The 17,251-nt window shown below is 47.5% G+C and overlaps 1 protein-coding gene across 1 annotated transcript in view; it reads left to right on the top strand.

Annotated features, from left to right (window-relative positions):
* Positions 1–17,251, top strand: part of DIS3L2 (DIS3 like 3'-5' exoribonuclease 2) — a 347,038-nt gene that overhangs the window by 218,339 nt on the left and 111,448 nt on the right. The window contains exon 11 of the mRNA XM_010837096.1: positions 6,441–6,553. Coding sequence (XP_010835398.1) covers positions 6,441–6,553 — 113 coding nt within the window. The remainder of the gene's footprint in view (positions 1–6,440; positions 6,554–17,251) is intronic.

Below are 17,251 nucleotides of genomic sequence, written 5' to 3'. Positions count from 1 at the left end.
GTTTGGGAGGAGGGTGTTGAGGATTCCAAAGTGACTTGATCCCAAGCCACGTGGCTGTTTCACTGAGAGAAGACCCAGGGGCGGCAGACTCAGGGGGTAAACATTCGGAGCTGCTGCTGCTGCCCCCAAGGAGAGCCCCTCCCCCTCCCCCCCACCCCCGGTGAAAGAGATGGGCCACTTCACTCATTATTGAAGGCAGAGTGCTGTCCCTGGAGGAGATGTGGCGGCCCCGTGGGGGGTGGAACTGGGCCGTCAGGCGGGGATGCTCAGCAGGTGTTTTGGTTCTGAGGGGAGATTTGTCTACATCGTCATTGATGTCTGAGGGTGGAGTGGGCTGCACTAGCAAGTAGGGGTTTGGCAGGCACGTCGGACGTGCAAATGGAAGGTTGGACACTTTCAGGGAAGAACCTGATGTGGGGAGGACTCTGCACAGTTAGACCAGGCAGGGTTTACAGTCCCTTTCCACCCAGAGTGGCAGCGAATCTGCCCTGTGTTTTTATTTTCTTGCGTGTGTGCTCAATCATGTCTGACTCTTTTGCAGCCCCATGGACTGTAGCCCACCAGGCTTCTCTGTCCGTGAGGTTCTCCCAGCAAGACTACTAGAGTGACTTGCCATTTCCTTCTCCGTGTCTTTTCCCGACCTTCTCTTCCTGACCCATGGATCAAACCCCCGTCTCTTGCATCTCCTGAAATGGCGGGCAGAGTCTTTACCACTAGCGCCACCTTATGTGCCAGCCGTGCACTCTATCTTTTCCTTGCTCTTTGTGCTGATTACAGAGGATAGGGGAGATACCTATGTCAGGACCTCCTTCCAGTGGGGGTTGGGGCTGCAGGGAGGGTGTAAGATTCTGTGGGAGACACCAAATTTGGGAGGGGGGCAACCTGGTCTAGATCATTGGGAAAGCCAGCCAGAGGGAGTGGGTTTTACACAGGGGTCTACAGGACTGGTGGGGGTCATCAGGAAAAGAAACAGGAAAGCGCCCTGCAAGGGAGGTGATGGGTTTGAACAGTTTAAGAAGTTTGGTGACAGTTTGTGGTACTCAAGGGCTTAGGGCCAGGAAAGTTGAACGTGCACAGGGCAGACCTACATGATGACAAATTTTGTCACGATTACTGCTTTGTGATACAGTGACAGAGCACAGCATGCAGAGAGAGGAGTGGAAGAAACAAGCCAAAGGGCAAGAACGCTGGCAGGAGCCAGGCTAGTAAGACCTTAGAAGCCAGGACTGGGCTGCATGCTCAGGGCTGTGGGGGCCTGCAGGGTTTGCGCAGGGGGTAAAGGTGAACACTGGTGACCCACGTCTGGAAGGCCCCGCTCTCACTCCTGGTAAAGGGACGCTTGGTACTTTCCCTTCTGCAACAGGCTTGACCCTTTCAAGTACCTAGGACAGTCACTCTGCCACTGCTAAAGATGACTGCAGAGCAGAAGTGTGGAAAGGAATGGTTCCATCTCAGGGACTTTAATTGAATAGGACTAGAGTTGATGGCTTAGAGGTTGTTCTGCAGTCAGTCCCTGTGACAAGAGGCTAAAGAGATGGCTGTGGGAGTAGGGATGTGGCTGCAAACAGCACTGGGAAAAGTCCCTGACAGGACTGCTGAATCCAGAGCCAAGAATGTGGCTTCTGCTCAATGAGAAGAGACAGGGAGGGACTTCCAGCTGTGACCCACTGAGATGGAAACGTGGGCTGTGTTGGCTCGTCCTGGAGTTACCCCGACAGCGGTTGCTGGCGAGGGCCGTCATAAAAGGGAGCAGAGGCTCTGGATCTGCCCCAGTTTTGAATCCAGGGTTTATTGTATTACTAGCCAGGTAACCTTAGACAAGTGACCTGGAACCTCTCTGAGCCTCAGATGACTCATCTGTGAAACACGGTTTATATGGCTATTGTCAAAGCTACATGAATGTGTGTGGAGCCCCTGGCACAAAATAGATATTAAGTAAATGGTCACTACTGCTATCCTTATCATTTTTATGATCATCATTGTCAACGTTATGTTCATGTTGTTGTTCTAGATTGCAAAACACTTTCACATGTTCTCAGTGAAGTTGAAACAGATTTCATCTCAGCTCGCTCCCACAGAATGAGGTTTTGCAGCCTTCCTCTCTCATAGCCCTGGTCACACCAGACCGCCACCGTGTTAGCGTGCCTGCCCGCCCCATTAGACTGCGGGTGCCTTACTCAGACGGATCCTCTCACAGATGCCCAGTGCTAGAATAATCTCGTGGCCCCATTTCTGTGTATCCTGGGTCTGTGTAAGGAAGCTCTTGCTCACGACCAGAGCTCCTCAGAGCAAGTGGCTTCAGGATGTGAGCTCCCCACCCAGGAGGGCCTGTCACGGGCTGCCTGACAGGGACGCAGTCGGGATGTGGCTGACTGACTGGGAGGCCAGCTTGGAAGAGAAGACGCTTAAGCCCCTGCGTTGTGTTCTGTCAGCGTTTTCATTGGTGGAGCGCTGTGGTGTTCACTCAGGTTCATCCAAAGGGGCAGTCATGGAAGTCTGGGAGTGTGCACAGTGAGCCACACACGGCTGGCCTTGGGAACTCTCCCTTCCTCTGCTTCCGCAGCTCTTCACAACTCTCGGGACTCACCTTAGCCCCAGCAGATGAACATTTTTAATGTTTAAAAAAAAAATTAAGGAATACTTTTGTATGGAAGACTACTTTTTGAAACATCGAATTGGTCCTGGATGTTTGGCAGCATATACTACATAACCTTTTGGATTTGTATTTTCTCTTTCATAGAATAAAAACTCAAGAGTTCTGCAAGTTCACATTATGTAAATATATGTAATAAAATATTTACTTAGGGTTTCCATAAAAAAAGGTCCAAAGGAGAGAGTAAGAGAGCTCCTCTTTGCTGGTTTTAGAGGCTCTTCTGGGAATCCCGAGAGAAATTTAAGCCTCTCAAATCTGTTTTGATTGGCCCCTGCATGTTTTATCTCCTGTAATGAGCTCTTTGTCAGTTTGTCAATTTTGACTAAGGACAGAAAGTTCATGTGTAGTAACAGCACACAGACTGAATTTAAAATGATGGTTTATATCATGATGTAATAATCCTCTCTCTTTTCCTTTAGTCAATATTGACCTGGTAGGCCAGTATATTACAACTCTGACTTCAAAAGAAGACACTTTATTTTACCTTCTCCCAGTGTTGGTTTTAGATACTGGTAATACGGAAATTGGGAGTTGAGCCGTCTGAGACGCTTGGCCACGTTCTCTCCGGGCTGAGTTCCTCGATCTTTGCAGGCAGGTCTCTCTGCTCCTGGTGACCCAACAACACAGCTGCGAAGCTCACACAGGGAAGCAGCTGAACTTTGAGCCACACTGGTTTTCCTCAGCTTTCCAGACAGCCCCTTCCTCTGTGGGAAATAGGCCTGTTCTGTGATCCCATAGCGGCCAATATTTCTTAGATGGGTTTGGGTTTCCCCTAAAGTATTAATGTTACAGGACTGGGTGGAAAACCCCAATGCTGCCCTGTAGGAGGGTGGGCCCCGAGTGTGAGACAGATGAGAGTGGGGAATCTTAAATTCTTTTTTTCCCTGAACCTCTTATTTTAACCACCCCAAGTTTAAACACTTTTCCATTTTAAAAAATTGAGGGAAAAATCTTCCCCCAGTTAAGAAGAAATAAGGGAAATAGCTACAACAGCAAGGAGATCAAACCCTTCAATCCTAAAGGAAATCAACCTGAATATTCATTGGAAGGATCGATGCTGAAGCTCAAGCTCAAGCTCCAATACTTTGGCCACCTGATGCAAAGAACTGACTCATTGGAAAAGACCCTGATGCTGGGAAGGATTGAGGGCAGGAGGAGAAGGGGACGACAGAGGATGAGATGGTTGGATGGCATCACCAACTCGAAGGACATGAGTTTGAGCAAGCTCTGGGAGTTGGTGATGGACAGGGAGGCCTGGCGTGCTACAGTCCATGGGGTCACAAAGAGTTGGACACGACTGAGTGACTGAACTGAACTGAAATAGCTACAGAGTTTGCAGCTAAAATGTGAGATACCTTAAGACTGATTATCCAGGTAAAGCAGAAGAAAAAGTGGTGACATGTTAGCGAGCGCCTCTGAGTCAGCTTGGCTATCAGGCTTGGTTATTTTAGTGAGTCATAACCAAAAGGAAATTGATCGACACGTGAACTTCCAAGTCTCCAGGTAGGCTGGTTTCATGTTCAGCTGTGCCCTCAAGTCCAAACAAGGCCATTGTGCATCTCCCTGTGATTCTCAGCCTTGTTGTTTTCTCTGTCAGCATAATTATGGAGCAAAGGTGTTTCCTTGACAGTTCCAGACTTATTGTCCAGAGTCTGGGGAGAGAGACCCTCTTTTCTGAAGTCCATATCAACCCCTGGAAACAGGCTCAGACGTAAAGAATAGACTTATGGACATGGGGAGAGGTGAGGAGAGGGTGAGATGTATGGAAAGAGTAACATGGAAACTTACATTACCATATGTAACATAGATAGCCAACAGGAATTTGCTGTATGGCTCAGGAAACTCAAACAGGGGCTCTGTATCAACCTAGATGGGTGGGATGGGGAGGGAGATGGGAGGGAGTTTCAAAAGGGAGGGGATATATGTATACCTATGGCTGATTCATGTTGAGGTTTGACAGAAAACAGCAGAATTGTGTAAAGCAGTTATCCATCAATAAAAAATTAATTAATTAAAAAAAAAAAAAACAGGCTCAGAGTAAATCTACTTGGGTCACATGCCTATACCTAGACCAGTCACTATGAACCAGAATGGGGTATAGTGGAATTCCGTCAAGCACATATTTAAATGGTGAGCAGTTCCCCTCTGTGCTTGTATCATCAGTGCCCATGCTGCTCACTGTCTCCAAGTCAAGGGCCATTTCACAGGTGTGCTCTTTTCCATATTCTGTCCACTCTGTGCATTTTCACGTGTACATGTTGGTGTGTATGTGTGTAATCACATACAGTATATCCGATAGATGATGTAGAGGATGTTCAAGAGTAAATCCTAAATGTATACCCTAACTAGCCCCCAAGCCCACTTTGATGCAGTTCCCACCAGCCTGAGTCCTTGGATTAGGTCTCTGGTAGAACTGATAGAGCAAGCGGGACCTGCTGAAAAAACAACTCCGCCAGGAAGGGAACAGGCAATTCTAAAAGGGAAAGAAAGTAGGTCTTTTACCAGAACAGCAAAGACAACAGGCAGACACACTAATTGTTGATTCATTCACTCAGGAAGTATTTATTGAGTGCCTACCATGTCAGGGATTTCCCTGGTGGCTCAGATGGTAAACGCGTCTGCCTACAAATGCGGGAGACCCAGGTTCGATCCCTGGGTCGGGAAGATCCCCTGGAGAAGGAAATGACAACCCACTCCAGTACTCTTGTCTGGAAAATTCCATGGATGAAGGAGTGTGGTAGGCTGTAGTTCATGGGGTCGCAAAGAGTCGGACACGGCTGAGTGACTTCACTTTCACTTTCACCATGTCAGGCATTCTTCTAGGCACTGGGCCCACAGCAGTGGACTTGGCACTAAAGGCACTGCCTTACTGCAACCTTCACTGTAGGGGCAGATAGTGAACACAGGAGCCAGTAAAGATGCCCTGTGGTGTCTGGGAGTGATGATAGCTCTGAAAAGACCACGATAAACATCTTCAGCTGTGGGTTAGGTACTGTAGTGGTGCAGGTGGGGGAAACAGGTCAGAGCATCTTGTCTTGTTCTGGGATTCTGTCTCCATCGACCCTTATATGGTGAGAAGGATTTGGGTGGGCAAATCCTGTTGCAATTATTATCCCAAGTGTACGAAAAAGCATGAGCCAAGCAAGCATCCAAATGGGATGAGGTAAGATACATTCTGGGAGTGGGAAGAGGTTTCCCACGACGTCTGTGTAGAGAGTGCGTGGAAGATGAGCCATCAGGCTGGCAAGGTGGATTGAGGCGAGCCTGTGCAAGGGCATGAGTAAGAGGCTCGACATCACTGCACCTGTGGTTCTGCCGGGTATTAGCAGCAGTGTGGAGGGTGGGATGGGGGGAAGGGTGAAATCAGGTAGGAAGGCCAGCCCTGGGGCTGAGTGAAGGCTGGCATAGACCGAAGGGGCAGTGCTTTCAGAGGCTTTAGGGACTAATTCCTTCTGGTGAGCTGAGGATTCATTAATCATCCAAAATGAGTCTTCTTCTGCAAGTGTACTGATGTTTACTCAGAGACAAAGAAAACTTTAGCAGTGGTAAACATCTTGTAAAAATGGTTAGTGTCGTCTATTCAGGATAAAAAAATCTCATCTGTTGGACTAGTGAGGAAAGTAACCCTAGCGTACTCCGCAGAGGGTCGGTGGAGAGCCTGAAGGAGGCAGCCTGGGCTCCCCGCCCCCTGACCTCGGAGAGCGACCTGCCTTCTCGGGGTAGATTCCCAGGAAGGGTCACCCTGGCCTTCAGTTCCAGGCTGATCAACCTTCTTGTGCATTTACAGGCAACTTTGAAGTGGGCGTGCACATTGCTGATGTCAGTTACTTTGTTCCTGAGGGATCCAGTCTGGATAAAGTGGCTGCTGAGAGAGCTACGAGTGTCTACTTGGTTCAGAAGGTAAAAATCAGTCTCTAGTTTCTTGGGTTGAAAAACATGCTTCTGTTATGTTATCTTCCTTTGTTTGTTTGTCCTTTTAAAAAAAAATCATGAGGAACAGCTCTTGTGTGTGCTGCTCACTCTGGAAATGCCCCACCCCTGGGGTCCCAGGAGCCTGAGCCCATGCTCGTATCATGAGTGGGCCATGGCCATAGGACTTAGCCTAGGATGTCTAGTATTTACCAAGTTCTTCTGGCATGCCCAACTTGTCCACCCCAATCACTGACCCCCTCAGAAGGGAAAGGACAAAGATTAACTCATGTGGACCACAGACCTAAAGGGAAGGACTCGTGTCATCCTGGCAATGTGAAGGGTGGCAGTGGGTCTTTTTAAGAGGCAGTACTCTACTGGGTCGTTTTTTACTTGGTAGAGACCTTAAAACTGTCACTGACGATTTCATGTCAGTTTTCCCGCGTGTCCCTGTGGCACCACCATGCCCACTGCCTCCCCATCACATCATTTCCCAGATCGTGCCATCTGCCAAGGGTGTGTCTTTTCAGACACAAAGACAGAGGAGCCACATTCCAAATGCGTGACTGGCGTGGGGCCCAAGGCCTGTAAGTTCGCCCCGCTATTAGAGTATACATTCCTTTCAAGTCTGAAACCAAGGCTCTGTACAAATAGAGGCATCAGCTGTGTCAGGGATTTCTTAGCTGCTCTCTCTTGTCTCTGGAGCCCACTTTCGCCAGGGTCTCTGCAGCTTCAACATGGCTGTCATCTGAGGCTGTCACCTTGGATAATGGTGATATTATATATCCCATCATTCCTCAGCTCCAGGACCTTCTAGAGCTGTGCTCTGAGGCCTGAGCACCTCAGCCATACCTGGCAGCATGGGTGACATGTGGAAGATAGACTTCCAGACATGTCCCTGCCAGGGTCCAATAAGCCATGTCATTTGGCCTGTGAGTGCCCCAGCCGTCTGCTAACAGTAAGAATCTCTGCTGGGCAGAAGGGTTATTGCATAGTTGAATCCTCATTCATTTCCCCAACCCAGTCCTGTACAGTCCAGCACTCCACCTGCCCCCCCCTTACACACATGGTCTTGGATAACTTATACCAGCAGTCTCCTTGCCAACCCCAAGAGGGGTACATTCTAGAATCCCTGGAGTCCGGTTTTAGCAACGTGCCTGTGTTGTGCTTACAAAGGTGCTGGCAGTTCTAGAACAGGAGTCCTCAGGGACAATCCAAAAGGTCCTAGGATGTCTAGTATTTACCAGGTTCCTCTCACATGTTCAACTTGTCCACCCCAATCACTGACTCCCTCAGAAGGGAAAGGACATAAATTAACTCAAATGGACCACAGACCTAAATGTAAAATGTGAAACTATAAAACTCCTACAAGATAACATTGGAGAAGATTTAGATGCCCTCAGTTTGGCAATGACCTTTTTGATGCAGTACCAAAGACACACCTCTGAAAGAAAGAATCGATAAGCTGGGCTTAATTAAAATTAAAAATCTATGCTCAGCAAAAGACACTGTCAAGAAAATTGGACATCTGGTTTATTCAGGTGTTCAGCTTTGCCTGCCGTTTATAGTAGGTGCTCAGAACCTCCATGTAGGTGTTTTCTGCTGCTCCAGATATGAGAATACTGAAAGAGAGGGGGATGGAGTTGATCATTGAGCTGTGAAATTCTGGGTCAGATGCTGCATAATCATTCAGACCCTGTTATAATTAACAGTGTGTTATCAGTGACAGGTAACCTCTAGGCATAGTGGTACTAAAAGACCCAGAACCTTCAGTCACCCCTCAGTGGGAATGGAAAGCTGTATCCTCTTCTGAACAGGAGGTGTTCTACCCCAAAGACTTAGCTTATGTCCAAGCATCCATGCCCGTCTGGCCTCTGTGGCCTGTTCAAACCTAAATGTGGTGTTTGAGGACTTCTGTTTGACCCCCATCCCACATGATGTCTGTGACACCTGTGCCCAAGCCGAGGGCAGGTATAGGTGGCCTAAGAGAATGCAGCCCAAATGCACCACCCACACAAATCACTGAACATCAACACGCGAGGCTTGCCGCCTGACCTCCCCTCCCCTGGCTGTGAAACCTGAGCCATCACCATTGCACTTCTATCCATGTGAATGAACAGTGCTGGCCCTCAGTGCGTGTTTGTGTTTTTTGGAGGGTCTACTCAACATTTTTCAAGTTCATATTCCACTCAGTGTTCACTTACAACCAAATAAGACCTATCAACTGGGACCAGAAGAAGTATTGTTATTGTTACACCCATTTCTACTGATGACATTCCTTGTTTCCTTTATGAGTTTCCTCATGCCTTTATTTAATATCCTCATTCATAGTAGCCTCAATTTCTGAGCTTCCCCAGTATAGGGTAGCCCACTAGTACCTCAGGAGCCATGAGTTACTTAGGAGGATGTTGCATTTCTGGTAGGCTGACCTGAAGTGAGAAATATATCATCAAGCCTGGGTCTCATAAGGCATCCATTCAGAGTTATGGACTGAATGTTTGTTTCCCCCTCAAACTCATGTATTGAAATCCTAATCCCTAATGTGATGATCTTATGAGGTGGGGCCTTTGGGAGGTGATTAGGTCTTTAGGGTGGAGTCCTCATGAATGAAATTAGTGCCCTTATAGGAAGAAAGCCCAGAGAAGGCAATGGCAACCCACTCCAGTATTCTTGCCTGGAGAATCCCAGGGACGGAGGAGCCTGGCGGGCTGCCATCTATGGGGTCGCACAGAGTTGGACACAACTGAAGTGACTTAGCAGCAGCAGCAACAGGAAGAGAGCCCAGAGAGCTTTCTCATCACCATATGAGGATCCTGCAGGAAGGTGTCATCCCTGAACCAGGAAACGGGCCCTCCTAGACATTGATCTGCCATCACCTTGATTCTAGATGTCCCAGCCCCCAGAACAGTGAGAAATTAGTATGTGTTGTTTAAGCCACCCGATCTGAGTGTGATAAGATAGGCAGAATCTTTTAAAGTTGAATGGCCTGACAGTTTTACTTCTAGGTATGTACTTAACAGAAATGCATGCATGTGTTAGAAGGAAAACGTATGACAATATTTGTTGCAACACTATTAAAGTAGCCAAAAAACTAGAAACTATTCAATCCCATCAGCTGTGGTATAGGCACTCAGTGGGATGCTGTACAACAATGAGTGACAGCTCCACACACGAACGTAACGGGGAAAGAAAGCAGACACGAGAGTACACACTGTGTGAGTCCATTTACATAACGTTCAAAAACAAGCAAAGCGAGAAGTCAGGATAGTGATGGTGCTCAGTTGCTTCCGTCATGTCCAACTCTTTGTGACCCCATGGACTGCAGCCTGCCAGGTTCATCCGTCCACAGGGTTCTCCAGGCAGGAGTACTGGAGTGGGTTGCCATGCCCTTCTCCACAAGATAGTGATTACCCTTGAGGAAAGGGGCCCATCTGGTGGGGGCTTCTTATGATTCTTGGTCTGGGCCCATGAGTGTTCAGTTTGTGAAAATGCTTCAAGCTCTTCCTTATGAATTGTGTGTGGGGGGTGTGTGTGTGTTGAAATCTTTTTTCTTCTGAAGCTTGTGGGGGTGACTTTCAGCATTCCACTCTGGTTCCTTTTAGCGTATGCAAGCAGCCTACTCAGGCAAAGGAACTGACCTCAAAATCCAAGACCCCGACTCAGACTTGGCCCTCCTGAGAACACAGCTCTGATGTTTGTACCTTGACGACACTTATAACCTCAGGTTGGAGACATCCCGTCTACACCTCCTGCCCAGAAATGCAGTTGGCTCAATCCAGCCTTTGTTTGGCCCAGAGCCTTACTTAGGGAAGGGAGATGAGACTTTAAAACCCCTTTTATCTGCAAAAACTGTAACGTTGTGATGGAAAGAGAAATAGAGGTAGCAGTCAGACTCCATGAGGTGAATAAATGTGAAACGTTCTTCCCCTATAGATTCAAATGTTTAAGAAGTTTTGACCCAACTAGAAGTTCTTATTCCAAGCAGATGGCTTTCTCTTATCTAGCAGCCACACTCTCCTTTTTATAGCCAGGAATTACATTTCAAATTCAGAAAATGAAAATTGAGTTAAGTAACTAATCAGCCTGTTTCCTTTGCTCTTCTCTTTCCTTTGGTTTTGTGACTGTCACCGTTCTAGCATTTCTCTCTGGGACTGCAGAGTTGGGGCTTCTTGGCCCTGAAAGGCCAGGAGCTGAGTGGAGGGAGGGCTCCTGCTGCCGGACCCTGCCCCCAAGCTTGGCATTCGTGAGTGGTGCCGGCCGCAGCCTTGGGCAGCAGCAGCTGTGCTTTCTGATTCCTTTGAACTACTGCTCTGACCTTTCTTCCTACTCATTTGTGTTTCTTAAAGGACCGTGTCCAGGAACTTTTCTGCTGTTTTCACTTGACTTTGCCTATAAACGTCTGCTTCAAAGCTGCTGCTCTCCCCACCCCCCACCCAGGTTCCCTCTGTCTCATTTGGCAAAATCGTTTCTCTCTCTCTCAAGTTCATCAGACTGGGGCAGAGTGTGTGTGTTGGGGGGTGGGGGAGGGCATACCATCTGTAGGGAAGGTGGCATCAGTCTCTTTTCATTCCATGTTACTCACCTATAAGTAACTGACGTCAGCATTATAGTCTAAGCTTGATTTGGGAAATTCTCCCATTGATTAGGATAGTCTTCAGTGAAATAGATCTTGGGTCCAGATACTATGTTACTGTCCAGATTAGCATCATGTGCATGCATTCTAAGTTGCTTCAATCATGTCCCACTCTTTGCAACCCTATGGCCCTGTAGCCTGCCAGGCTCCATGTGGAGTCCATGGGGATTCTCCAGGCAAGAATACTGAAATGGGTTGCCATGCCCTCCTTTAGGGGATCTTCCCGACCCAGGGATCAAACCCGCGTCTCTTATGTCTCCTGCATTGGCAGGTGGATTCTTTACCACTGGCACCACCTGGGAAGCCTCAGATATCACCATACTATCTTATACATGAAATTCTTTTTGTTGGGATTTTACTCACACTAATACAGATTTAGTTACTCGTTAACATTAGGGTACACTTAGAAGGAAAGATAAATTTGTATATTGTATTTAAATCCTATGAAAAAGCACTCTTTTTGACAAAAGATAGATATCTGTTAGGATACGGGACAACTGTCTATCTCAGCTTAGTCTTGTCCTGCTCAGAAGGATGTGACAGCTAGCTACTTAATATCCCCAAGCTATTTTCTCTGAGAGGGAAATACAAGGCAATAATAGAATTTAAGGTAATGTTTAAAAAATAAGTGAAGAAGTTTTTAAAATAAAACCTAAACAGTTGAAACCTAAACCTAAATTTTCTGCCTGTTGGCTCAAGCACTTGTGTTATTTTAGGTGTGAAACAGCTCAAATGAAAGTTCTCCCATAAATCTCTACGATATTTTATTGGTACTGCTTTATAATAGAGATCAAAGATGGGGATTGGAAGCCCGACTTAATATGGAGTCCAAAGAGTTTTAAGATGTTCCTTTATGACCCCAGCAGGTTGTCAGAGTGTTGATGTTTTGTTAATGTCAAACTGTGGAGCAAAGAGTTGATCAAATTCAGAATTCATGGAAGTGTTGATATGAAAAAGAAAACTCTTTAAGCAGAGATGTTGGCTGGCAGATGAATTATCTCTTCGCTGTAAGTCATTTCAGCCTGTGAGTGGGGAGCTAGCTGAATGTACCTTATCGTTAAAACCTCGAAGTCCTGAGAGAACAGGAGGAAAAACTCACCAAGTTCTCAGGCTCTCATAGCCAGTAGGCACTGCCGGTGGGAGAGAGGTTTGGGAGCTGGCAGAGGCCTGGGGTAAAAGGGGCAGAAGAAGCCCCTGCAGCCTGCCTCCACCCCCGCACCCCACCCGGCGCTGGAGAACCCCCAGTGGGCGTTGCCATCTGCCCCCTGCGAGCTGTTGTGACTCCTGTATCACGGCTAGTCCTTCCTGTTCCTTTTTTCCTAGATGATTGATTCTCCCCCGTCTGTGGCCCTTTCCGCTGGTCACAGGGCTGTCCTGGCTAACCCATTGCTGAACTTGGCCAGCCTGCCCGCTGTGGCTTTAGCAGATGTTTCTGCTCTGTGAGGCTAACAGAAGATTTTATAGTCTTGATGGTACCCCCACCCAGCTGCCTTGGGCAATTTACCTAAGTGATCCATTTCTCTCCACTGTCCTAAGCCCTGGTCCACAATGCTTAGAAAGTCAGTGTGGGATCTTCAGTGTCCTTTTTTCCTGTAACCGGCTTTTAAGATCTGCCCTGACCCAGCTTTGATTCTGGCCCTGAAACAGGCGTAAGAAGACTTAGCACCCTTTAAGCCCCTTTCCTTTTCTGCTGCCTGAAGTGTCACCAGTTAGCATTTGTTGAGTACTGGCTGTGTACCAGGTCTGGAAAGACAAGAGAGAGGCTGCTCTTGCCCTGGGTGGTCAGGGGAGGTAGGCAGGGAACAGTGACAGTACCCTGCACTGCCTGTGGGTGTGGAAGTGCTCCGCAGAGAGGGAGCATCAGAGGAGAGAGGAACTGTCTCTCCCTGGACTGGTGGTGGGAGAGGAAATTTTTTAAGAGCCAGGAAGGCTTCATCAATTGATTTTTGAGCAGTGTTTCAAATTGTGAGTAGAAAATTCCTTGGTAGACAAAAGTGGTTGGAGAGAGCATCTCAATTAGAGGTTAGAGAAAGCATGGAACATCCAAGGAACAGTACGTAGTTTGGAATTGCTGGGGTATGAACTGCAGGGGGAGCCAAGAGATGAAGTTTCAAAGGCAGACCAGGGAGCTTGGGTTTCATCTTGCGGTCAAGCAAGGAAGTGACATCATCTCCTTTGACTAAGATAGAAAATCACCTTAGCCACTGTGTGGTTGAGGAACAGTGAGACAGAGCAGAAAGGTACTTATCGGTACGAGGGCCCCTCCCCTCAGTCATGGCCCCTTGAGGCTTTGAGTAACCACCCCAAAACAGAGAGAGATCTTTGCTCACAGAATCATAGGCGAGTTGAGCACCGCAGTGGTATCCAACTGGACCCCAGAGAATAGAGCAGTAGATGTCTTCAGCCTGGTGGTTGAGGAACATCCTGAACAAGGAGCATTCACATCCGCCCCCAGACTCGTCTCCTCCCAATCTAGCAATCACATCCCACAGCAGAGCATGGCCAGGTACGTGGGAGAGGTTAGCATCCCCTGTCAGCTCTGCCATCTCTTTGGAGATGGATTCTGTGGGCCCTCTGCCGGCTTCCTCTTGAGAGCTCCTGGCCGCTGCACATGGAGGATGCAGGCTTGTACTGAAGACCTCTTGGCCTTCATGATGACGTTTGGGCCTTTGCTCATTAGCAGGATGAGCAAAAAAATAAAATTTCTGAATTCAGCTCATCAGCCATTGGGGGAGATAAAGACAATGTGTCCCAATGTAAATAGGATTGCAGATTATCACTGGGTGGAATTTAGTAAGAAGATTTGAAAGTCTGGAAAATGATATGGAAATCTTACCCAGAGTAATTTCAACTCTCGAACTCTGCTGATGGTTTAGGATACTTAGGATATGTCCCAAGACAGACGAAGGTTCCACATTCGAACAGCAGAAGAGGGAGAGGAAAAGACTCAGAGAGATTTTGAATGCACAACTTGCGGGATCCGGAGCTAATTGGATGGAGTAGGGGGGGAGGACCTGCCCGTCTTGGTTATTTTCTCCATCATTGTTCAGCCAGGACCTGTGCAAGACTGTCAGAGGACTTGTGGATCTGTAGAGTTGGGACAGGGAAAGTGAGAGCGTTTGAGAACTTAGAAGGAACTCTCCACGTGGGCCACACTGAGTAATGAAGCTGAAAAAGACACTGTGGAAAACTCTCCAGGGATGAGGGATGCCTATGCGTTCACAAGATGCTGGTGACGGTCAGCGGTTTCTCACCTGCTCGAGCACTCACTTCTCTTTTCCAGTCAGACATTGTGTCCTGTACTTAGCACCCTACCCCAGGGTCTCTCCAGGACCGTGGCAGGTCTCAAGTAGCCAAGTGTGGGGACCACTATGCTGTCTAGGCGAGTCTCCCCCGAAGCAACAGAACTGGTACGTGCAGAAGCCACTTTCCAAGTGGCTGTCTCAGCCTCCCTCCCACAAGGTCCCTGACGTGCTGCGCACTCGACACACGTGCCGTGCGCCGTGGGGCAGTCCCAGCACCACGGGCGGAGAACAGGCCCAGTTTATGAGAGGCCCTGACATGCCAAACCACGGATGTGCTTGTAACATCTTCATTCCTTTGCTTTTCGGAAATAACTGTCTATACAAAACTATATGGATATAAAGACTGTTTTCTCAGAAGTCCACCTGAATCCTGCCTTAAGATCTAGTGAAAGCTTATTGAAAGGAATGCCCTTTAAAAATTAGGCATAATTATACTACCCCAAAAGTTTTAATGTTTAGCTTGTTTTCCTCTGTGTAAGACATAGGATATCAAGCAGTGTTTATAACCTTGGTCAGCTGCTGAGTGTACCGATAGTTTTTAAGCGAGAATAGCCAGAACAGTTTAATAACAATAACAATAATAATAATAATGTGTGCTCAGTCATGTTCAACCCTTTGCATCTCCAGGGACAATAGCCTACCAGGCCCCTCTGTCCATGGGGTTTTCCAGGCAAGAATACTGGATTGAGTTGCCATTTCCTTCTCCAGGGGATCTTCCCGACCCAGGGATCCAACCCTGGCCTCCTGCACTGGCAAGTGGATTCTTTACTACCAGCACCACCTGGGAAGCAGGCTTATCATACACTTAAAATACTAGCTGCCTATCAACTTGTTAAGTACAGATGTTTAAGTGGAAGTTTACTATGTAGTTCATAAAATGTTTCATGTGATAATGATAAACAGTTAATTAAAATAGACAAAAATAGGTGATTTGTTTTCTGGGCAAAAGTCAGCCATTCATTTGTAAACTGTAAGTGCCTGCTGTGTGTCAAAGCGCTGGACAGAGAGACAGAAACAGTCCTCATTCCTGAAGATTCCGTGGTCTAGTGGAGAGGAGAGTCACATAAAGGAGCAATTAGGCTGAGAGCAAGAGCCGTAGATGCGTCATGAGAGCTCAGGGGGATACAGTGAGTGACAGTTCAGAACTGCCTCAAGTCCTTTTGGAAAGAACAGGAGCAGGTCGGAGGGAGGTATAAAACACAGTGCCTGGTCCCCCTAGGGGAACCTGGATAACTGTTTCAGAGATGCTGATGAGCTGAATCTTAAAGGATGTACAAAAGTCGGCCACATGCGAAACTCTCAGAAAGGTGCTCCAGAAAGAGGGAACCACAGGTGCACGAGTGGAGCAGCAGGCAGGTCCGGGGCTCTGGTTACTGGAGGGGCCCAAGGCAAAGGCTTACGAAGAACGAAGGTCCCCTGGGAGGACTGAGGGACCCCGGCAGACCGTGGGGTGCCCAGTGGGCTGACTTTGAGCATCTCCAATATTAGTTTACTAATGACAGAGCCAAGACTTGGAATTACACTAGGTTTCCCAAATTACACAGGGCAAGACCCCTATGTCTGTCTTTTTTGTTTTTTTAGTGGTAAAGCCCTTTTTGCAAATCAAATCTTAACCCCAGTCTCCAGTATGTAAAAATAGATTGTATTTCATTAACATAAACTTCTTCCACATTTAAATGTATAACAACCTCACACCAGTCACAATGACCATCAAAGATTTATAACAGTTATGAGATCAAGTAATGAAAACCGGTGGCCTTCTTTTTATAAACTCTTCTGTTTTTGTAATAAATTTAAATTTACAGAAAAGTTGCAAAGATAGTACAGAGAGGTCCCGTATACCACACACCCAGCTCCCCCCACCCCTTCCTAACATCTTACATTACCATGGTACATTTGTCATAACTGAAAAGTTGACATTGGAACATTGCTATTAACTAAATCCATACTTTATTTGGATTTCCCCAGTCTTTCCACCAATTATCTTTCTGTTCCAGGGTTCAGTCCAGGGTACCACGTTGCATTTAGTTGCAATGACTTTCTTTTCACAAACACTAAAACACAAAGTCAGGAAATATGTTACATTCTCAGATGTTCAGCTGTATGATTGAAAAAAGATACTGCCTTGAACCCTTAGAAAAAATACTGCTGCTGCTGCTAAGTCGCTTCAGTTGCGTCTGACTCTGTGCGACCCCATAGACAGCAGCCCACCAGGCTCCCCCGTCCCTGGGATTCTCCAGACAAGAACACTGGAGTGGGTTGCCATTTCCTTCTCCAATGCGTGAAAGTAAAGTCGCTCAGTCGTACCCAACTCTTAGCGACCCCATGGACTGCAGCCTACCAGGCTCCTCCGTTCATGGGATTTTCCAGGCAAGAGTACTGGAGTGGGAGAAGAAATACTAACTCTCTGTAAAAGAAAAAAAGGTACTAAGCTTGGACTGCAAGCATGCAGGGCGAGCAGCTTGCTACTGAAATGGTGTGCTGTGCTTAGTCACTCAGTTGTGTCTGACTCTTTTCGAGCCCATGGACTGTAGCCCGCCAGGCTCCTGTGTCCATGGAATTCTCCAAGTAAGAATATTGGAGTGGGTTACCATGCCCTCCTCTAAGGGATCTTCCCAACTAAGGAATTGAACCCGGGTTTCTCACATTGCAGGCAGATTCTTTAACATCTGAGCCACCAGGGAAGCCCAGGAATACTGGAGTGGGTGGCCTGTCCCTTCTCCAGGGGCTCTTCCCAACCCAGGAATTGGA

The sequence above is a fragment of the Bison bison genome, unplaced genomic scaffold, assembly GCF_000754665.1.
Source record: "Bison bison bison isolate TAMUID 2011002044 unplaced genomic scaffold, Bison_UMD1.0 scf7180017864068, whole genome shotgun sequence".
NCBI lineage: Eukaryota > Metazoa > Chordata > Mammalia > Artiodactyla > Bovidae > Bison > Bison bison.
This window is presented reverse-complemented; position numbering and strand designations above follow the sequence as displayed.